Source organism: Cnephaeus nilssonii, assembly GCF_951640355.1.
Source record: "Cnephaeus nilssonii genome assembly, chromosome: 20".
In the NCBI taxonomy this organism is placed as follows: Eukaryota; Metazoa; Chordata; class Mammalia; order Chiroptera; family Vespertilionidae; genus Cnephaeus; species Cnephaeus nilssonii.
This window is the reverse complement of record NC_137091.1, coordinates 2,142,018-2,164,517: the sequence shown is the minus strand read 5'-3', so window position 1 is coordinate 2,164,517 and position 22,500 is coordinate 2,142,018. Positions and strand designations below refer to the sequence as shown.

General features: G+C 53.1%; 2 protein-coding genes across 2 annotated transcripts; both read left to right on the top strand.

Moving 5' to 3' along the window:
• Window positions 1-4,241: 4,241 nt before the first annotated feature.
• MT4 (metallothionein 4) lies at window positions 4,242-6,565 on the top strand (the record flags this gene model as incomplete). Its single annotated transcript, XM_079799606.1, has 3 exons — window positions 4,242-4,272; window positions 5,957-6,022; window positions 6,474-6,565. 3 exons carry the CDS (start codon window positions 4,242-4,244, stop codon window positions 6,563-6,565), a joined length of 189 nt encoding a protein of 62 aa, XP_079655732.1.
• A 5,503-nt stretch (window positions 6,566-12,068) lies between these two features.
• MT3 (metallothionein 3) lies at window positions 12,069-14,321 on the top strand. The gene is made up of 3 exons (XM_079799535.1): window positions 12,069-12,137; window positions 12,373-12,444; window positions 14,120-14,321. Exons 1-3 carry the CDS (start codon window positions 12,107-12,109, stop codon window positions 14,227-14,229), a joined length of 213 nt encoding a protein of 70 aa, XP_079655661.1. The 5' UTR covers window positions 12,069-12,106; the 3' UTR covers window positions 14,230-14,321.
• The last annotated feature ends 8,179 nt before the right edge of the window (window positions 14,322-22,500 follow it).

Genomic DNA, 22,500 nt, shown 5'->3' with positions numbered 1-22,500 from the left:
ACGGCTTTGCTGACTTGACCCCCCCGGGCTCAGGCTGAGGATGCGGCTCCGTGCTGCCCCTGCGCCCGCTCCCACTGCGGAGGCGTGTGGCCTAACAGCCCATCTGCAGCAGCTCCTGCAAACACCGCTGTGAAGCCCAGGGCTCCGAGCATGCACCCCACATGCCCTAAGGAAGCCAGAGTTCCCTGCACTGGGAGGGAGGGAGGGGGGAGGGGGGGAGGGAGGGAGGGAGAGAGGGAGGGAGGGAGGGAGGGCCAAGACAAGAGTGAGGCAAGTGAGGCACCTAGGGCTCAAAAGGTAGACAGGTCCCCACTCCCAGGGTCCTTCGGGTGCCACCAGAACCTGTGCGTCCTCACAGAAGCCGCTTGCTTCCTCCTTCTCTGATCCATCTCCTGAGGCCCAGCCTGTGTCTGGTTCACTTACCCCACCCAGAGGGCTGACCTGAGGCCTAGCGCATAGGCAGCCCTGAGTATGCTGCTGAATGACTGATTAAAGGAGAGAGACAGAGAGACAGAGAGAGAGAGAGAGAGAGAGAGAGAGAGAGAGAGAGAGAGAGAGGAGAGAGAAAGACAGAGGAGGAGGAGGGTGGGAGAAAAGAAGGAATAAAGGCGAACTTGAGCCTCCTTCCCCCTCTCCAAAGCCCTAACCTGGGCTGCCAGCCAACCTGGGCCAGACGCTCTGCTGCGGGAGGGCAAGGCGTGGCCTTACTCATCCTTCCTCGGCCAGGCCGGGCCGTGTGCAAAGCGGAGGTTTCACTTGCGCCCTGGGTACTGAATGACAGCTGTGGGGCTGCAGTCCCTTTTAATTAACCGGCAGCCGCCAGCCCTGGGGAGTCTGAGAAGCCGCCGACGGCACAGGTGACCGGCTCCGCATTTAGCCTTGGCCTGATTTCACAGCCCACCCCCCGGCAGGCTGTGGGGTTCTCTGCCAGGGCTCCTGAGTGGAATTGGACACCAGAAACGCAGAATCGTGTGCGTGTGCGTGTGTGTGTGTGCATGTGCGTGTGTGTGTGTGTATGTGTGTGTGTGTGTGTGTGTATTTTGGTTGGCGGGGGGTGCTTTCTTAGAGCTATTCTGAGAAAGAGCAACCCCAACCTCCCTGGCATGTCTCTCTCTCCCTCTCATTCTCATGTGTACACACACAGACACATACATTGTTACTTTAGCTGATGGGACAAATCTCTACAAAAATATATAAAAGGAAACAGCTTATCAAAACCCACAGCTTATCAAAACCCTTTACAGCTTATCAAAACCCACAGCACCTCTTCCTGATGGTAAGACCTTTGAAACTCCTTCCGCACAGCTGTCAGAACTCGGACCACAAAGAGGTAGCACCTCCTTAGCCTGCAGGGGAGGAGTGAATGGTGCACGGGAAAGGGGGGGCTGCTCCTGCTCTTCTCAACCAGCCTCTCACCCCAAAGCCCAACCCACCAGGGGCTGGGGGTCTGTGCCCTCCATGCTTTTCCAGGCCGGGCCATGGACAGATTTGAGACAAGAAGATTTTTGTCTTTTGTGTTCTTTATGACTTCTTACTTCTCCTCTGAGCTTTCTGCCCCAGTCTCTCCTGTCCTGCTCATGATCACCTCCCTTCTAAAGATGAGCCCGGCTGGTGTGGCTCAGCGGTTGAACATCGACCCAGAAACCAAGCGGTCACGGGTTCTATTCCCCATCAGGGCACGTGCACGGGTTGCAGGCTCCGTCCCCAGTGTGGGGTGTACAGGAGGCAGCCAACCAATGGTTCTCTCTCATCATTGATGTTTCTATCTCTATCTCCCTCTCCTGTCCTTTCTGAAATCATTAAAATATATTTAAAAAAATAAAGATGACAAACTGATGTTTGCAGAGGTGGCAAAGTGCTGGGGCAGAGCTCCAGGCATATCTGACTCCATATCAAGCTGCCTATCAACCTATCACTCCACTATAAACACAAACTCTAAATAAAATCTATTCCTTGGGCAATTAGGTATTAACTGCCTGATCTTTTTCAGTTCCTCTCAGTCCTCACCGCAGCTCCGGAGTGGACCCAGTTATCTCCTTCTGTGGTTGAGGTTCACAGTGATAAGGAAACTTGTCTGAGATTGTCCAGCAAGCAGATGGAGGAGCCAGAATTAGAACGCTGTGCGAGGAACCGCAGCCCATGGTCTTCACTGTGCTCTCTCTTGCTAGAGTGTGAAAGGCTGATGAGACCCCCACGGTCCGGGTGGGGAGGACTAGCCCATGGCTCACACTCTGGGTGTTAACGGATGGTGGGAGGCACGGAGATGCAAACCACACCTCAGTGAGACACATCCCACTTCTTTACACCTCCCAGATGGCAAACATTTCAAAGTCTGACTACAGGAAGTATTGGAGGAGGAGGTAGGGAAATGGGGACTCTCAGAAATTGCTAGAGGGAATGTAAATTAGGATAGGATCTTTGGAGAGCCATGGTTTCCCTACTCCCTAGCCATCCTCCTTCTAAGGATGAGTGAGCCTTGGACACTCAGGTACATGATATGAACAGGGATGTTCCTTGCAGCCGTTTTATGATAAAGACAATGTGGCATAAGGGTGTAGGTCAAGGGCAGACACAGGAGGCCACTTAGGAAATGAGTGCTGAGTCTGCGTGGGAGATGATGCTCAAACCAGGGGGCAATGGAGGCCGCAGACTGCGGGAGGCCGGGTTGGAGCGAGGCTGGGAGCGGAGCTCGGTTGGGGATAGTCAGTGTGAGAGGCTGTGTGGCACCGTGTGGACCCTAAATCTGGAGTTCAAAAGAGAGGCCACCTGGAGGTGTAAATTGGGAGCCCCAACACACAGACAGAATTTAAAGCCGTGCGCCTGTTCATTTTTTATTTCTTATAAATAAAAGAGTTGAAGCAAATATGACGGTGTTGACATCTATTAATTCTGGGCGGCAGATACAGTGGTGTTTGTAACACTGTTCTTGGTCCTTTGAGTTTGTCTGATCTCTTTAACAATAAAGTGAATGAATGCAGAGCAGTTTTGTCAGGGGTGCCTTACACCTCGAGCGCGGGTGCTGCGGTGACTGAGCAGCCGGGTTCAAACGGCCCTGCCACCACCTCGCCGCCATGCCCAGTGACGGGGATCGACGGTCTCCCTGGGCCTCTGTTTCCCCGTTTGAACAAGGGGCTGGCCCACGACTTCTCAGGGTTCCCCTAATGCGGACCATGCAGGATTCAAGGGTCCCTGCCTGCTCTGATTTTGTCCACCCACCCCCCTCGTGCCTAGTCCTACAGAGGAGGCCACAAATACCCCCATGAGAGGGCTCTGTGGGTGGAAGGTCAACTTTGTCTCCAAACGTGGAAACCACAGCCAGGGGAGTCAGGGCCCCGTGGTCCCCAGAACTGGGGACCCAAAAAAGAATTAGGTTGAGCTTAAAAGCAGGGACCCCAGAGATGAAAACCCTTCCCAATATGTACTGCTGCTGAATGCATCCTGCTCGGGACCCCCAGGGCCGTCCTAGGAGCCTGAAACGTACAACTGGGTGGGTGGCTACCAAGTTGTAATAGGCACTCGTAATGATAATAATAGTAATACTAATAATATTTATGTGCCAGATTCTGAACTGAGCACTTAATAACTTAATAGGCATTCTCTCACTTAAGCCACACAATGGGGCCAGTGCGGTAGGGTTCTCCTTTTCACTAGCTTGACTGCAGATGAGTAAACTGAGGTCAGACAGGGTGCAGGCTCCCGGGGGCACATGCCCCTGACTTCTGGCCTTCTCACCCATGGGGACTGGGGGTCACGTCCAGAAGAAGGCCTGAGTGGGGCCTTCTAAAGCCCAGAACTAGGATCCAGCCCCTCCTGCCCAACCAGGGGAGACAGAAGACCACCCTGAGCCGGGTGGGAGCAGCCCCTGTGAAGGAGGAAGCAGAAAGGGCAGGTAATAGGATGCACAGGACGGGGACACTGGGTGGATGTAGCTGCCAACTTGAGCCCCGCAAGTGCCATTGAGCCTGAGCCTGGATCCCTGACACCTTGGCAGGTGGGCGTGTGGGCGGGGGGCAGTCACCTGCATCCCTAGTGGTAAAAAGCCACCTGGATGACTGTGCTGCTCTCCCAGCCCCTCGCCTGTGGTGTCTGGCTCAGCCGTGTGCCAGGCGTCTGTCCCCAGGGAGGGGTGGGGCGAACCCACACCAGCAGCTCCTCGGCTATAAATAGGCAGCCTCCGTGGCTGCTCACTCGCCTCCTTTCTCCACCACAGACAGCACCCGAGCCTCTCAGACACCTGGACCATGGACCCCAGGGAGTGCTCCTGCTTGTCTGGTGAGTAAGGATGCCCACCCTGGCCCAGCTGGTGTGGCTCAGTGGTTGAGCATCGACCTATGAACCAGGAGGTGACAGTTGGATTCCCAGTCAGGGCACATGCCCAGGGTTGCAGGCTTGGTCCCCAGTAGGGGGCATGCAGGAGGCAGCCGACCCATGATTCTCTCTCATGGTTGATGTTTCTCTCTCCTCCCTTCCTCTCTGAAATCAATGCAAATATATATTTCCTAAAAGGATGCCACCCTTGGGCTTTGGTACTGTGCCCTTGCCTCCTCCAGGGAGCCTGCCGAGCCTGCGGGGCCTGAGGCAGGCTTCCTTCCTGCAGTTAGGAGCCGCCAGCGGAGTTTCTTTCAGACTGGGACCTCTGGGCAGCTCCCACTCTCTGCTGGCTACCAGCCTCCTTTGCTGGAACTGATAGCCTGGCTCTGGAACGATTGTGGGGGGACCTAGCAGCAGGCCCCTAACGGCAGCCACCAGGACCGGGGAAGAGCTCCAGCCAGGTCCTGGAAACCTGGGTTTGGTCCGTTGCTGCAGTCATTTCTGACACTTCGTATTTCCAGGCCTCAGTTTCCTCGACGGTTCCTGTGGGAACTTGGGCTTGGTGGAGATGGCCTAGCCCAGTGGTCGGCAAACTCATTAGTCAACAGAGCCAAATATCAACAGCACAACGATTGAAATTTCTTTTGAGAGCCAAATTTTTTAAACTTAAACTTCTTCAACGCCACTTCTTCAAAATAGACTCGCCCAGGCCGTGGTATTTTGTGGAAGAGCCACACTCAAGGGGCCAAAGAGCGCATGTGGCTCGCGAGCCACAGTTTGCCGACCACGGGCCTAGCCCAGTGGTTCTCAAACCTGATTCTACAGTAGAATCACCTGTGTTGCTTTTTTAACATACTGACTCCTGCCAGGTCTGCGTGGCTCAGTGATTGACCATTGACCTATGAACCAGGAGGTCATGGTTCGATTCCTGGTAAGGGCACATGCCCTAGTTGCATGCTCAATCCCCAGTAAGGGGCATGTAGGAGGCAGCCAATCATGATTCTCTCTTATCATTGGAGGTTTCTATCTGTCTCTCCCTCTTCCTTCCTCTCTGAAATCAATACTGTACAAATATATTTTAAAAAATAAAAATAAAAATACTGCCCTAACCAGTTTGGCTCAGTACATAGAGAGTCAGCCTGTGGACTGAAGGATCCCAGGTTCGATTCTGGTCATGGGCACAGACCTGGGTTGTGGGCTCAGTCCCCAGTAGGGAGTGTGCATTGATCAACTGATCAATGATTCTCTCTTATCATTAATGTTTCTCTCTCTCTCTCTCTCCCCCTCTCCCTTCCTCTCTGAAATCAATAAAAATATTACACACACACACACACACACACACACACACACACACACACAGACTCCCTTTCCCCACCCAGATCTTTGAATCAGAACATCTCAAAGGTTGGTCCCAGGAATCTACATGTTAACGAGGATCCTGGGGGTTACTGAGGCAGCCACCCTGGTTTCTGTGCGTGGACTGTGACTGGGAACCACTGGGTGGTCCTCGCCACTTGGAATGATGCTTGGCAGCATCTTCCCCTCTGTCCAGCCCTGCCCAGAGACCCTGCCACTGTGGCCTCAGCACACGCTGTGCGCCCCGTCTGCCTTGGGCCTCACGTTTCTGCTCCGTCCTCTCTTCTAGGAGGAATATGCATCTGTGGAGACAACTGCAAATGCACAACTTGCAACTGTAAAACATGTCGGAAAAGTGAGTCCAGTGACCGGGGCTCCGAGGGCCAGGCGCTAGGAAAATCAGTTCCCTCCATCCGCAACCCCCCAGCCACGGTGGGAGGAAGAGGGATCTGGATGCCTTTTACCCATTTGGGAGGACTGAGGGGGGGTTCCAGCCTGCCCATCAGTGAGGCGGAGAGAGCACTGGCTGGGAGTCAGCAGCTCTGGGGTTTGGTCCCGGATCAGCCACTGTCCAATAACCTCGGGCAAACCCTGGCCCCCCTCTGGGCCTCTGACGGACTCCGCATGGCCTCTGAGATTCCTTCAAGCTCCAACATCCCACAATTTCCGGTCCCAGGGTTTTGTGACTGTGGAGTGAAGCCCATGGCTGGCTCTTCTTTTCCTCCTTCCTCTGAGCAGCGGGAGGGGAGGTGGTAAGAGAGCAGTGTGGACCCCAAGCTGATCTGTCCATCTCCTGACCCTTCCAGGCTGCTGCTCCTGCTGCCCCCCGGGCTGTGCCAAGTGTGCCCAGGGCTGCATCTGCAAAGGAGGCTCCAGCAAGTGCAGCTGCTGCCACTGAAGGGCACCGGGTGCTGGGGTGCGGCCTGGGAAGCGTCTGTACAGTGCATAGGTGGAGAAGTTGAGATGAGCGTGCTTTTTATATATTTGCCCCAATGAGGTGTTGGTGACATTCGTGTAAAGTGTTGGAGCAATAAAGTTTTCATTCATGGTTGTCTGGTGGTCAGAGCCCTGTTTGAGCCTCACTCGGAAGGACCCAGAAGGGTTGACTCCATTGCAGATGCGGTGGTTGCCTACCTGAATGCCTTCTGCCCAGGTTGCTAAGCGCAGGCTCCTGCAACTCTGCCTGAGGGCTTTCTCCTGCTGCCTGGGCTTTAAATATAAATATATATATATATATATATATATATATATATATATATATGTGTGTGTGTGTGTGTGTGTGTGTGTGTGTGTGTGTGTGTGTGTATGTTTTGATTGATTTTGATTGATTTTGAGAGAGAGAGGAAGGGAGAGGGATAGAGAGGTAGAAACATCAAGGAGAGAGAAATATCACCAGCCCAGCAGCACATGGCTCAGTGTTTGAGCATCAACCTATGAACCAGGAAGTCAAGGTTTGATTTTGGGTCAGGGTACATGCCCAGGTTGTAGGCTTGATCCCCAGTGTGGGGCGTGCAGGAGGCAGCCGATCCATGGTTCTCTCTCATCATTGATGCTTCTCTCTCTCTCTCCCATCATCTCTGAAATCAATAAAAAACATTTTTTAAAACATGAAAAAGAAAAAAACACACAAAACATCATCAATCGGCTGCCTCCTGCACACTGCACACTGGGGATTGAGCCCGCAACTCGGGCATATGCCCTGACCCAGAATCAAACCGTGACCTCTTCGTTCCTGGGTCAACACTCAACCCCTGAGCCACACTGGCTAGGTTGTCTGAGCTTTCTTGCTGTAAGCACAGAGTAGGCTGGGAGGACTGGGGAGTCAAGGCCACAGGGAATAGCCCTTAACCAATGACAAATAGTAGTTAGGAGGTAAAATAGATGCCCCATATCTTTACCCTTACAGTGGGACAGATCTGAGACCTGGTCCGCACCGTCCCCCAGAAGTCCTGGTTTCTGCAGCTCCTTTGTCTTCTGCTCTCCCAGCCCAATTCCCCAATAACACAAAACACAATCCCCCATTGACCTCCCTCTACATCTTGATCTGAGCTGTGCCTTGCTCTGCTCCCATTGTCCCATAAAGGTGATCTGACCCAGCCTGTATTCCAGAAAAAGGTTAAAGTCTGGTTCATTGATGCACGTGTCCAGTCATCTTTCCTCACCCTGTTTTATAAAATTTCTTTGGGGCCTAGATACCAAAGAAAGAGGCTAACAACTCCATCATTACATGAAGAGTTTAGGAAGGGAACTTACATACGTAAGAGGCTCATCTGGGGGACAACAGGACGACACGGATGCCCTCTGCACCATGTGGCAGGTGTTGAGGGTTATACAGGACAGGGCGGGATGAATAGGGGGACTGGGGTGTGACCCACCCCAGATAATGGGGCAAAGACTACGCGCTGGCCTAAGGAAGAGCAATGGCCTGTTCAGGAACCAGCGCGCCTGGGGCACAGGGAAGGGTGGGTGGGATGTGTGGGAAGCAATCTTTGTTCTGCTGGGATCGAACTGGATCTAGCCTGAGGTCTGGCAGTCTCTGCTCCACAAACTCCAATCCTCAGCTCTTTTATTAGTTTTTCTCTTTTCTCTCCTTGTCTTTTTAATGTTTCTTTTGATAGATTTTCAGGAAGAAGGAGAGGTAAATGCATGTTTTCAGTCTACCATCTTGTAGGCTTTTTATTGGTATAATCGCTCGTCTTTGTCACAACCCTACAGAATGGGGATTGCTATCTCCATTCTACAGGCGAGGAAACTGAGGCTCAGAGAAGACCCCAACTCAGGCAGGACTAGCTGAGAGGGAAGCTTGCAGACCATGTGGGAAGATGGGGGTGGGGTGGAGCTGAAGTGGAAAGTAAACAGGCGGGTTACAAGTGACCTTGCAGGAGTAAACCGTAAGCAGAGGAGACACAAAGGAAACAGATTTTAGGTCACGAAGGAGAGCTTTCTCACGGCAGAGCTTCCTGGAGCGGGCAAGTGCTGTGTCAGGAGGCGGACACATCACGGATCGTGTTCCTGTGCTGCCTAAGGAAGACAATGGAGACCTCGGACAGGCTGTGACAGACTCTGCACCTGCTCAGGATATATTCCAACTTGGGTGGAGACCAGAGGAGAGCTTGGTGGGAAAGGAATGGAGGCCAGGTCACAAGACAAGAAAGGAAGTTCCACGTGTGGACTGCAGGGGGCGCTCGAGGCACACAGGCAGGGGAGGCAGGAGTACACTGGGCCCTTGGGAATTGTGCAGGGGTTGAGAGGGTTGTTCACGCTTCACGCTGGCTGGCTTTGGGACCCAGATACCTCAGAAAGGGCTTAGACCCCTCAGGTACAAACGCTCGGAGGATAAATCAAACCCAGCTCTCCAAGAGACGATTGAGCCTTAGTTGTAAAGGCCTTAACAAAGTGTAAACCACCCAGATTCACAGGGCATACGGCTTTTAAAATAATTTGGCACCTGGCTGGCCTGGCTCAGTGGTTGAGCATAGACCTATGAACCAGGAGGTCACGGTCCAATTCCCTGTCAGGGCACATGCCCAGGTTTCGGGGTTGATCCCCAGTGTGGGATGTGCAGGAGGCAGCTGATCAATGATTCTCTCTCATCATTGATGTTTCTCTCTCTCTCCTCCTCTCCCTTCCTCTCTGAAATCAATAAAAATATTTTTAAAACATAAAATAGTTTGGCAATGTAATCAATGGACCATAAAAACACTTATTCCCATTTTACCCAATAGTTTCACTACTGGAAATCTATTTTAGGGAATTCACCACAGATCCGGTGGGGGGAGCCTCACTCACTCACAGGAGGGCTCACTTCAGTGCTATTGATAATTGTGAAAGACTGGAAACAGCCTCAGTCTAAGGCTATGAGATCGTTCAAGGAAGCTGCGGCCCGTGCACATGATGGGCCATGACATGGCCACTGAAAATGCACAGGAAATGATTTGGTCAGATCGTAAACTCTAGGCTATGAATTAGTTATGCAGTAATTTTTTTCAGAAGAGAGGCCACATAGAATACAAAATGTGAAAATGAAATATACTAAAATGTTGACAGTGGCTGTGTTCAAATCACAGATATTTTTCTTTCTATTTTTCAGAATTTTCCAAAATTTACTGACCTGGCCTTTATTAAAATAAATACTGTTTGAAAAGAAAAAAAAATATGTATACTTTGAGACAGAAATTCTACTTTAAAGAATGTTGTCCCCTAAGGGAAAAATCATGGACGTAGCCCTAGCTAGTTTGACTCAGTGGATAGAGCATTGGCCTGTGGACTGAAGAGTTCCGGGTTCGATTCTGGTCAAGGGCACATGCTTGACCCCCAGTGGGGGCTGTGCAGGAGGTAGCCAATCAATGATTCTCTCTCATCATTGATGTTTGTAGGCTTGACCCCCAGTGGGGGCTGTGCAGGAGGTAGCCAATCAATGATTCTCTCTCATCATTGATGTTTCTACCTCCCTTCCTCTCTGAAATCAATAAAAATATATTTTAAAAAAATTGTAGAAGTGCAATTAATTTCAGGGACAGAAATTTACAATCTATTGATAAATATGGGAAAGGTCATTTATAAATCAGTGTGTACTGTAAGCTTCTAATTTTATATTTGAAAGGATTACATATGCATATATTTAATTCTCCAAAAATTTATACAATAAAGAAAGAATAAAGGGGAGGAGGGTATTTTAGAAGGATGTTATGGTTTTCTGACCCCTCAAGATCCTGGCTACCCTAAGGGTGTAGGGGGGTGTATTAGGGTTCTCCAGAGAAACAGAACCAGTATATATATATGGATCTTGATATGACATATCCTATCTAATAAAGAGGGAGTATGCTAATTGACCATCACACTCTCACAAAGATGGTGGAATCCACAGCCAATAAGGAGGGAATATGCTAATTGATTGTCATGCCCTTAAAGATGGCGGCGCCCACAGCCACAAGATGGTGGTGCCCAGTTCCCTCAGCCCCGCTGGGGTGGCAGGTGCGTGGCACGGCCAAGCCCGCCCTCAGGCGGGTCTGGCCGCTCTCTGCGCCTGCCTTCGGAGTCCACCAGTCCTCTCAGCCCTCCAGAAGCCCAGGACCAGCCTGAGGTGCAGGCAAGCCTCAGATGTCAGCTGCCCAGCCGCCCAGGGCTGCCCGAGGCTCAGGTAACCAGGGCCGGCCAAGGCTTGTGCTGCCAGCAGTGGCAGCAGCAGAGGTGTGATGGGGGCATCACCTTCCCCTGATCGCTGGGTCACCTCCCACCCCTGAGGGTTCCAGGACTGACCCCCCCCTCCAGTGCATGAATTTTCATGCACCGAGCCTCTAATATATATATATATGGTGGGGCAAAGTGGGTTTACAGTTGTTCATATGGAAAACAATACAATCATTAATAAATAATAATATAAGAATAAACTGTTTTGCCCTAGCTGGTTTGGCTCAGTGGATAGAGCGTCAGCCTGCAGACTGAAGGGTTCCAGGTTCGATTCCAGCCAAGGGCACATGCCCCGGTTGCAGGCTTTATTCCCAGTGGGGGATGTGCTGGAGGCAGCCCATCAATGATTCTCTCTCATCATTGATGTTTCTATCTCTCTTTCCCTCTCCCTTCCTCTCTGAAATCAATAAAGATATATTTAAAAAATGTTCACAAATTCAAAAAAGAATAAACTGTTTTGCATAGTCACAACTGTAAAGCTATTTTTGCCCCGCCCCGTACATACATTAGCACATGTTACGCATTTATGATGGGATTTGGCTCACATGTTGTGCAGGCCGCGTCCCAGTCTTCCACCCGCGCTGGAGGACCGAGACAGCAGGTGGTGTCTTCAGGCGCGTGAGGAACCGGAGGGGCAGGACCGTGCCTGGCAGGAGCGGGCTGTCTCCGCTCAGGCAGGCCCTTCGCCCTCCTGCCTGTCTGTCCAGGCCCTGCACAGCCTGGCTGCTGCCCACCGCACTGGTGAGAGCAAGCTTTACTCAGAACAACCCAAATGCTGAGCTCTTCTGGGGACACCCTCACCCACACACTCTGAAGTGAGGTTTTCCCAGCTGCCGGCACCCCTCAGCCAGGCGGGTCGCACAGAAATTACCCATCACCGTGGGCGCGGACGGACGGGGAGATGGCTCTCCCGGCTCAGAAGCCTCCATCTCAAGGTCGCGTCCCCGCGTGCACACGGAGGCGTGCACCGGGTGGGGAGTGCCCTCCCCTGTGCGCACAGTGAGAAGTGAGGGGGCTGCACGCAAAGCGGGGCGTCGGCGAGCCGGGGAGCCCGGTGGGGGAGGGGGACCGCTGCCGCAATGCGCGCTTTCCTGGAGCCCAGATGGAGAGGGGGCGCCGAGCGCGCGCGCCGCGGGCTGTGCTTGCGCGCCCCCGCCTGGGGCTATAAAAGCCTCGGCCCCTGCGGCCCCTGAGCTTCCAGTCGTCGGGAGAGGCCAATTCACCCGCTCCGGCGCCAGCTCCGCTCGACATGGACCCTGAGACCTGCCCCTGTCCTACTGGTGAGCCCCTCCCCCACGCGGCACCGCGCGCCCCCTCACTCGCAAAGAATGCCCTGTCCTATGGCTTCCGTCAAGGACATTTGGGGGAAGGGACCCTTATTTCCCGTTTTGAACCTCGTGAAGGGTAGGCAAATCCCAAAGGGCACTGAGATTCGGCACCCCACCTCCTCCCTTTAGGCCTGGCCCCGCCCGGGTTTTACCACTTGAACCATTCCTGCGGCTTCTCCCTGTCTAGGCGGGTCCTGCACCTGCGCTGGCGCTGACTCCTGCAAGTGCGAGGGATGCAAATGCACCTCCTGCAAGAAAAGTGAGTGTGGGACCCCCTCTGCCCCTGCTGCTCTGCTCCCCCGTCTGTCCAGGCTACATGGAGAGACCCCGAGGCCCCTCCTGCTCTGCTCCCCCGTCTGTCCAGGCTACATGGAGAGACCCCAAGGCCCCCTACTACATTGCTTCTGACTTTCTGGGACAGAGGTCCGGGGAGGCCTGAAGATCCAATCGCCCTGGCCCACCCCCAGTGATTCATCCCGTGGGCCTGGGGCAGGACATTTGGGAAATTCCCAGCAGATTCCAATAGGAAGCTGGAACTGAGGACTGTTATCCTGGTCCCCCCCCCCCCCCCCCCCATTCACTCCCTCCTTAAAACCTCCAGTGCCTGGGGAAGCCATTAGTGAGTTTGGGGGTTGGCTCTGGAGTTCCCATCCCTTGGCCCCTCAGGCCTTTGTGGATTCCCCTTAATTTGACCTCCCCTGGTCTCCCCAGACACAGCAGCAGTGTAATGTGCATGGGGAGTAGGAGGTGGGAGGAGGCCTCGCTTTTCCAGGGTGTGCAAGACCAGGGGTGGATGACCCCATGGGTCTCCTGGACCCCCACACCCGTACCATCTCTGCTCCTCCAAGTGTATCCTCCAAGCCTCTTTTCAAGGCCATGTACCCTGTGGTGCTGTAAGGCCCAGCTCCCCCCCAGCCTGGGCCTGACCTGCCATCCCGGACTCCCCTGTGTTACCAGAAAGGGGACTGGGCCTCAGGCCAGTCGGCAGTGAGTGGGTTTCTTACTTCGGGAACGTTTGTTAAAGCTGGCGACGGCGAAACCAGGAAGGGCGAGGGTAGAAGAAGCAACAGGAGAGAGCGCAGGCGGGCTGCTTCGGCTCCCTCGAAAGGTTACGGGAAAGAAGTGAGCCGAGGCGCCTGCTGTCAGCTCACTGGAGAGTGGGAGGCGAGGGGCTTGGGGACAGGTTCAGGGGGTGAGCCCGGGAGGAGCTGCCACTGCCCATTGCTCCCCGGTTACAGGTCCCTGGGGACCCTCAGAGTTTAGGAGAAAGAAAACTCCCTTGAAAGGGAGGTCCGCGTGAATGTGCCCCAGAGGGGCACGCTGGCTTCTTTGTCTCGAAGGGTTTTGTCTGGTTCCAGAGGTGAGGACCTTAGGGGAGCTCTCAGGGACCATCCCAATAGACGATCCCCAGCATTTCTAGATGGTGGTGTCCACTGATCGGTCAGCACAGGGCAGGGGGTCATTCGGCATTGCCACCTGGTTTTGCTGCTTTCCGGGGCCTGGAGCTGAAATATAGCCGAGGCCTAGATGCTATCTCCGGGGAGGAAAGGTCCGGCAGGGACCAGACCGCAGGATCGGCGAGGGGCGGGGGAGGAAAGGCACCCCGGGGCAGCGACGTCTGGCACTAGTTTTGCTCATTGCTGGGCGCCCAGGGCTGTCTGCCCTGGTGAGCTGTATGTGGCTGTCAATTGCTCGCTAGTCTGTCCAGCTATCTGTCTCAGTTTCTCAGCTCCACTTGCCAAGGAATTTTCCTAGCTTCCTACTATCCTGCCTCACCATCACTTACCTGAGGGGCTGGGGGCTGGGTACCCCTCGCCCACAGGCAGCCCAGCATGCAGCTGACACACCATAGATGCTGAGTCAGACCAGGTGTGAGACTAGGTAGGGGACAACGACCAGCCTCCTTCGGCCCCCTGCCCCTGTTTTACCGGCAGGCTGCTGCTCCTGCTGCCCCCCCGAGTGCGAAAAATGCGCCAAGGATTGCGTGTGCAAAGATGGAGAGGCGGCGGAGGCCGAGGCTCAGAAGTGCAGCTGCTGCGATTGAGATGAGGACCTGCCCCTCCAGGAAACACGTGTAAAAAGTGCTGGGTGGCCCAGTGCCACCTCTCCCTGGGGAGGGGGGCTCGGCTGTGTATCCCCCACCCCTGCTGGCTATGGCAAGTGACAATAAAGCCTATGAATGGCATAGCCAAGGACTGGTCTCTTCTTAAAGGGGAAGGATGGGGGGAGGGGGCGGTGCCTCATCTGAGGTGCCCGAAACCCCGAGACTTGGCTACTGTTCTGTTTGGGGCTGAGATGGAGTCAGAGTACACCCCCTCCCGCAGATGGCCCTTGATCCTCCTGCTAAGTCAGGATCAACTCTGGGAAAGGAGAGAGCAGACCCGTAGAGGTTTGTCTCCACATCTTAAACCAGCCCCCAGCTCCCTAGGCCTGTCATTTCTGGAATTTTCTAGTTGCTCCTACAGAGCTGCCCGTTTTCAGAGTCCTTACGGGGAGTCCGGGAGGCTCCGGGCCCAGCTTGGCAAACTCGGCTGCGTTTCCCAGATCACAGCCCTGAATAGCCCGTCCCCCGGTCCCCCGGAACAGAGCTGGGCTCCTTTGCAAAGCTTCTCAGGCGGCACTTTGTCTCCCGCCCCCTTTCTTCTTGGGGAAGTAGGCAGTAAGAGCTTTTGTCCCGGGGCCTTGTGGTCCAGGCCTTGGTGAATGACAACCCCCAGCTCCGCCTGGGCTGGTGGGGGAGGGAGACACAGGGGCTGGAGAGAAAGGCTGCCCGGAGGGAAGACGCAGTGCTGTGAACACGCCCGTTTTCCTCCAAGCGAGTTTGGAGTGGTCCATTCAAAAGCCCACCAGGATGTATTTTTTTAAAATATATCTTATTTATTTTTTACAGAGAGGAAGGGAGAGGGATAGCGAGTTAGAAACATGGATGAGAGAGAAACATCGACCAGCTGCCTCCTGCACGCCCCCCCACTGAGGATGTGCCCACAACCAAGGTACATGCCCTTGACCGGAATCGAACCTGGAACCCTTGAGTCGGCAGGCCGACGCTCTATCCACTGAGCCAAACTGGTTAGGGCCAGGATGTATTTTTAATAGGCTTCGTTGAGAAAAAAGAAGAGTGCAAGAAAAGTCACGCCGGCTTTGCAAAGAAACTGCTTGTTCTGAAGGAAGTGGCGTCGGCTCAGCCGATCGATAGGACAGAGAGCGTCCAGAAACGGATGCTTGTGCGGCTGGAAGAAGACACAGATGATCAGTCAGTGGCCAAAGCGTTCACTCGTCAGGGGAAAGTGTTGGGATGGCTGGCTACCGATTTGCATGTCATATGTGAAAAAAAGCAAAACGCAAAGCTATCGCCCTGGCTGGCCGCTCAGTGGTTAGAGCGCCGGCCCTCAAACCGAAGGGTGGAGGGTTCATTCTGGTCAAGGGCACGTACCTGAGTTTCAGGTTCCCTGCCCCAATTGGGGTGTGTGCAGGAGGCAACCAATTGATGTGGCTCTCTCACATCGATGTTTCTCTCTCTCCTCTCTCCCTCCCACTCTCTCTAAAATCAATGGAAAAAATATCCCCTGGTGAGGATTTAAAAAATAAAAATCAGTGCTATAAGAGAATTTGGAGGAGGAAAACAGGAGAATCTTTATTCCTTTGTGTGGAGATGATCCTGTTAAATAGACACATAAAAGAAAAGACGGATCCATTTGAGATTACCTTGAACTTCTTCCCTTTAAGTACAGTACCTTATTGGATCCTTAAACGCTAGAATGATATAACTACTATAACTGTCTCATACATGGGGCACCAGGGCCTAGGCCCAGGGAAATTTGCATGCGGTCTGTTAAAAAACAAACTGAGGCATCATAAAAATGTTCAGTTTACCTAAGCAAAAGTCCATTTGAATTGGGAAGCATCCAATCTGACAGATAGAAAGGAGCCCCAAGGAGCTGCACACGAGGAAAGACTGTCACAGGCGGAAGGGAGCGGGAATGAGGAAGTTCTCACAGGCCAAACAAAATGGGCTGATTCTTGCCATTTACTCTCCCTGAGGGGAGGCAGGGATCACTCAGGCAGATTGCCTAACCAGGTGGTTCCTGATGGACTGGTTGAAGATCATTCAGCCTTTGAATGAGTGATCTTTCCCATCTTTCCGTGGGATTCTGAGCAGGCAAGGAGACACACATTACCACAAGTCTGCCATCTCAACTTGGCCCTCCAAAGAGAGAATAGTTATGGATGCTGGACACTGAGGGTAGATGAAAAGAATGGTCTCTGGCCCAGCCGGTGTGGCTCAGTGATTGAGCATTCACCCCTGAACCAGGAGGTCATGGTTTGATTCCTGATCAGGGCAAATGCCTGGTTTGGGGCTCCATCCCCAGTAGGGAGCCTGCAGGAAGCAGCTGATCAATGATTCTCTCTCATCATTGATGTTTCTCTCTCCTCCTCTTTCTGAAATCAATTTTTAAAAAAGGAACTCGTCTCTGTCCTTCACGGAGCTCATGGACTTGTGGGAGGGTAAAGCCACTGCCGAACGGCCAGAGTGAACTTCCAGATGCTTTAGTGCTGGAGGCCTGATAGGCCACGGCACACAGGCCCTGTTGTTTAAGAGGTGGGAGACTGAGGCCCAGGGATGGAGGGGGACACTTAAAAGCTCTGGTAGCTTTAAGAAGGAAGAAACCCTACCAGGTTGGGGGATCAGGAGGAGGCACTTAACATGAGCTTGGGGCCCTGGCCAGTGTGGCAAAATGGTGGACCACAGGGTTGCGTAACGGGTCCAATTCCCAGCCAAGGGCAGGTACCTGGGCTGCAGGTTTGTTCCCCTGCTCCTGTCAGGGCACTTGTGGGAAGCAACCAATCGATGTCTCTCTCACATTGATGTTTCTCTCTCCCCCTCCCCCTCCTTCCCTTCCCTTCCTCTAAAAGGATATTTATTCAATGGAAAAAAATATCCTTGGGTGAGGATTAAAAGAACAAAACAAAACAAAAAGCCCTAGCCGGTTTGGCTCAGTGGATAGAGTGTCTGCCTGTGTACTAAAGGGTCCCAGGTTCGATTCTGGCCAAGGTCACATGCCCAGGTTGCGGGCTCAATGCCCCCTGGTAGGGGGAGTGCGGGAGGCAGCAGAAAAATGATTCTCTCTCATCATTGATGTTTTTATCTCTCTTTCCCTCTCCCTTCCTCTCTGAAATCAATTTAAAAAAAAAGTTACAAAAAATATTAGATGCCCTAACCAGTTTGGCTCAGTGGATAGAGCGTCAGCCTGTGGACTGAAGGGTCCCAGGTTCAATTCCGGTCAAGGGCATGTACCTTGGTTTCGGGCACATCCCCAGTGGGGGGTGTGCAGGAGGCAGCTGATTGATGTTTCTCATCGATTTTTCTAACTCTCTATTCCTCTCCCTTCCTCTCTGTAAAAAATCAATAAAATATATTTTAAAAAATTAGAGGAGCTGATTTCATTCAATCACTCATTGAACTCTTTGGTGCATTAAAAAAAAGGGGGGGCGGACATTGGGGGATGACAGGAGGGAGCATAAACCTGGCACGTAGAGGATCACATGTATTGTGAGGCAGCTGTGGGATGCTCTGATCCCAGGGCAGACGTGCTTGGGGACAGAAAAGGGAAGTTGAGGTCAGGGTGGAGGGAGGGGTGACCCAGAGCACGCTTAGCCGCCCCCTGAATGCAGGTGCCCAGGCAGGCCTCGCCCCTCACGGAGCCTGCGCACTGCTGGCGGGTTCTGTGGTCTTCGTTCCTCTGCTTTATTAAGCGGCCGCCAGCCGGGCGCTGCGCAGGCGCCAGAGCAAGGACAGTGAGCACAGCAGACCCGCCCACAGCCTGGGCGGAGAGTCAGATCACACAGAAGCCATGCTCAGCACTGGCTGCCCCAGAGGCTGTGGGCAGAGTGGCTGAGTGCCCGGCTCCGGGGCTACCCGTGTAGCCGGATTGGGCCCCTACTGGCAAGTGGCTTTGAGCAGCGTTACTTAACCTCTCTGAGCCTCAGTTTCCCCTCCGTAAAATGTGGCTCACGGCAGTGCCTATCGAATAGGGTTGTCAGGAGTGAATTCACGTGGGTAAGGAAAGCACGGAGACCCTGCAACAGACATCGAGCTGTTTAACTCCTGGTAAATGTCCTTGTCATAAGGGCTACAGAGAGCGGGTGCATTTGCTGTAACAGAAGGATTCTGCCTATTTGGGAGTCTAGGAAGGCTTTTCTGAGGAAATAGCCTTTAAAATGAGCCCCAATAGCCGAAACCGGTTTGGCTCAATGGATAGAGCGTCGGCCTGCGGACTGAAAGGTCCCAGGTTCGATTCTGGTCAAGGGCATGTACCTTGGTTGCGGGCACATCCCTGGTAGGGGGTGTGCAGGAGGCAGCTGGTCGATGATTCTCTCCCATCGATGTTTCTAGCTTTCTATCCCTCTCCCTTCCTCTCTGTAAAAAATCAATAAAATATATTTAAAAAATAAAAATAAATAAATAAAATGAGCCCCAATAGAGGAAGAGGAGAGAAGGATGGAGAGAGTATTCTGGGCAAAGAGCCGGAAGTCAGACAACCTACCATTGCCTTTGCCCAGGTAACCAGACTTTTAAGGTGGCCCTCAGTGACGCCGGCCTCTGCTATCCACTCGCTTGTGCAATCCTTTCCCCTTGAGTGTGGTCTGGACCGAGTGACCTCTATTTTTAAGTTTTTCTTTAACTTATTGATTTGAGAGAGAGAGAGAAAAGGAGAGAGAGAGAAACATTGATTTTGTTTGTTTGTTTCACTTATGTCTGCATTCATTGGCTGTTTCTTGTATGTGCCCTGGCTGGGGATTGAACCCACAACCTTGACGTATGTGGATGATGCTCTAACCAACTGATCTACGGGGCCAGGGCCCTAGTGACTTCTTCTAACGAACAGAACCCCGCACAGTGATGGGATATCTCTTCTGGGATTAGGTTACGAACAACCGTGTCCTCTGTCTTGGCACACTCTGTTGTTGGCACTCGCTCTTGCCCTCTTGCCTGCTCACCATCGGTTGTGAGATGCTCTGTGCAGAGGCCCACGTGGCAAGGAGCCGGGGAGGCCTCTGGCCAACAGCCTGTAAGGAAACCAGGCCTCAGTGTAATAGCCCACGAGGACCCAAATCCTGCCGGCAGCCACAGGAGGGGGCGTGGAAGCGGACCCTGACCCAGGCCACCCTTATTTTCCATCACCATTTATCCCTCTGTGCCCTCTTCCACCTCCACCCACCCTCCCCGCCATCACCACACCATGGCCATCAGTTCTCTTTCCTTTTTCTTTTTTGCTCAGCGCTCCCTCCAACCCTTCCCCACCCCCCAACCAGAGCTGTCTGCCCCAGGTCACTCTTGAGATGACTGCATCCCTGAGGACACCTGGCTTGCTCTCCGAGGGCCTGAGGGCCCAGCTAAGCCTTCTCTGGATTCCTGAGCCACAGAAAGTAGGAGATGATACATGAGTGTTGTCTTAAGCTGCTCAGTTTGGGGGGAATTAGCTATGCAGCAATCGATAACTAATGCACCCCCTAAATGGGGTTTCACTTCTGGGGATTAGGTTACAAACAGCCATGTGGTTTTAAGGTGGCCCTTAGTGACTCTGGCCTCCACTACCCACCCCCTTGTGCAATCCCTTCCCCTTGAGTATGGCCTGGACCAGGTGACTTCTTTTTTGTTAAGTTTTTTTTTAACTTATTGATTTGATTTGATTTTTTAAAATATACAGTATATTTTTATTGATTTCAGAGAGGAAGGGAGAGGGAGAGAGAGATAGAAACATCAATGATGAGACAGGATGAAGGCAAGGGCAGTTGGAGGAGGAAGAATTAAGATCAGACATGTGGTACCTGTGATGGGGATCACAGACTCACATTATCCCCCCTGGGGAGAGACAGGACCTAACCTCTCTCTATTCCTGTTTCTATTGCTGTGGTGAGAGGGGGTTATCTCTCAGGGCGGTCCCTTCCAGTTATGGCCAGCTCTCCTTGCAAGAAAGGCCTTTCTAACCAGAGCAAAATCTTTCTCCCTACAGCCCCTCTCAGGGGGGCAGAAACATGTAGGTGTGGAGTCAGAAAGTCCTGGGTTCAAATCCCAGCGCTGCCACTTCCAGCTGTGTGGCCCCGAGCAGGCCCCGTCACTCTTCAACTCCTCCTCTGTGCAATGAGATGGCATCGGCATCTGCCTGGAGGGCTGTGCCGAGGCCTCAGCGGCATGAACTCGGCGTGTCCTCAGCACAAGGCCTGGTGCATGGTAGCCGCTCAGTATTACTCCCCGTTTCTACTGCTACAGCTTCGCGACGGCTGCACGTGTTGAGTCCTTCCATCAAGACCTGTGTCTTCATTCTTCCCCCTGAATCTGGGCAGGCGCTGGGCTTCTAGACCAGCGGGCTGTGCTGAAAATGGCCTGTGCTTAGTGTCAGGGCCCCGGCTCAAGAGCCTGCAGCTGCCACTCCCGTCTCTTGGGACTCTCACTTGGGGGCCCTGAGCTGAGTGAGAGGAGCCTAATTGCCCTGAGGCCGCCACGCTGAAGAGGCCGCACGTGGGAGCTCCGGTCCACAGTTCCAGCCGCGCTCAGCTCTCCACCCTCCGTGCCAGGTGTGGAGTGACGCGGCCTCAGGTAGACCAGCCCGTCCGCCCACTGAATGCCACCAAGCGACCTCCGTCAGTGACACAGGAAACGAAAGAACGACCTCAAGGAGCCCTGTTGGAATTCCTGACAAAACCAGGAGAGACAATACAGTCGTTGTTCTTTTAAGCTGTAAATTTTGGGTATTTTGTTGCATAGCTACAGATAATAGGAGCAACCATAGTTCAAAGATTTGAAAGTCACTGTTTTCTTCCAGACGGGACCTGCCAACCCTCGTGGCTGCTGCTCACATGATGGTTTTTTTTAAAATATATTTTTATTGATTTCAGAGAGGAAGGGAGAGAGATAGAGAGATAGAAACATCAATGATGAGAGAGAATCATTGATGGGCTGCCTTCTGCACGCCCCCTACTGGGGATCGAGCTGGCAACTCTGGGCATGTGCTCTTGGCCAGAACCGAACCTGGGACCCTTCAGTCCACAGGCAGACGCTCTATTCACTGAGCCAAACCGGCCAGGGCACATGATGGGGTTTCAAGGACTATTGTGATCAACAGTCTTCTGCACAGTGAAAGCCCAATGACACACACAGCCCTCAGCGTGGTCTGCCCCGCTGTGCCCGTTAGGACCGTGGCCAGCATGATTTAACAAAAGAGGAAATGATGGCCTCACAACGCCTTCAGGCATGGCTGGACCCAGGTGCTCGAGTGGTGTTGTCCGGCTCCCTTTCCTCTGTGATGCCTTTATTGTCTCAGGCTTTTCCCATGAAAACAAAAGCAACGCAGCTTCACATCCGCTGAGGACCATCTCGCTGCAAAGACTAACGGCCATTTTCCCAGCATAAGGCTCACTGAGTCTCTTTGGTTCGTGGCGAGGTTACCCCATCAGAGCCAATCACTGTGGCCAAGGGGGTGGATGGCCTGGGAGTCCACAGAGAGGGCCTCCTCCATCCAAACCATATGGAGTAAGAATGGGAGGAGGGGTTCTCCGAGAGAAAACAGAGGGGACTGGCCCAGGGGAGGGTGAATGAATGGCCGGGCCGCAGAACTATCCACAGCCACCCGGGCAGTAAAAGGAGAGTGAAAAATCACCTCCTTCATCCGGACGGCACCCTCTGCTACTGCAGGGGGGGATCACAGCACTGCTTCAGATCTGCGGGGGGATGTTTTTCCATCTAATGCTGCTTGGCTTCATCTCCCCCTCTCCCCCGGCCCCTGCCATGTCAGGGATGCAGACATTAGAAAGTTTTCCCTCTCCACGTCTGTCCCAAGCACAGGGAGGCTCTCAGGGGCATGGGGATGAGCAAGACTAGGCCCAGGACCCCCTCCACCTTTGTTGATTAGTCACCCCTTGACTTCTAGAGTCAAAATGATTCAAGGGAGACAGCTGAGACGGGAAGCAAGTTTTTCTCCTGGAATGGATGGCCCAAACCAGGGCTAGGTGAATACTTTCGGGGCCAAAACAAGCCCCATTGTCTGCGCACAGCTGGAGTGTCTCCACTGGGTGGACAAATGGGCACCTGATTTGTCAGAAAGCAGGAATGTTGCCTGTAATGCGTGTGTCCATGTAAGTATCAACAACACAAGCCGCCCACTGCCCAAGCGCAGCCCGCCATGCGCTCAGGCCACAGGGCTGCCAGACACAGTGCCGTTTCCAGAACCTTGGCTCTCCAATGAGAGAACGTTTGCACGTGACCCACAAATTCTGGTACAATCTGACCATTTCACAGACGGGTACACTGAGGCTT

Excerpts from the sequence above, each read along its gene's own strand:
- MT3 (XM_079799535.1), top strand. The coding sequence starts at position 12,107 with ATGGACCCTGAGACCTGCCCCTGTCCTACTG. Across the intron at positions 12,138-12,372 it reads GACCTGCCCCTGTCCTACTG|GCGGGTCCTGCACCTGCGCT; the intron begins GTGAGCCCCTCC and ends CTCCCTGTCTAG. Across the intron at positions 12,445-14,119 it reads ATGCACCTCCTGCAAGAAAA|GCTGCTGCTCCTGCTGCCCC; the intron begins GTGAGTGTGGGA and ends TTTTACCGGCAG.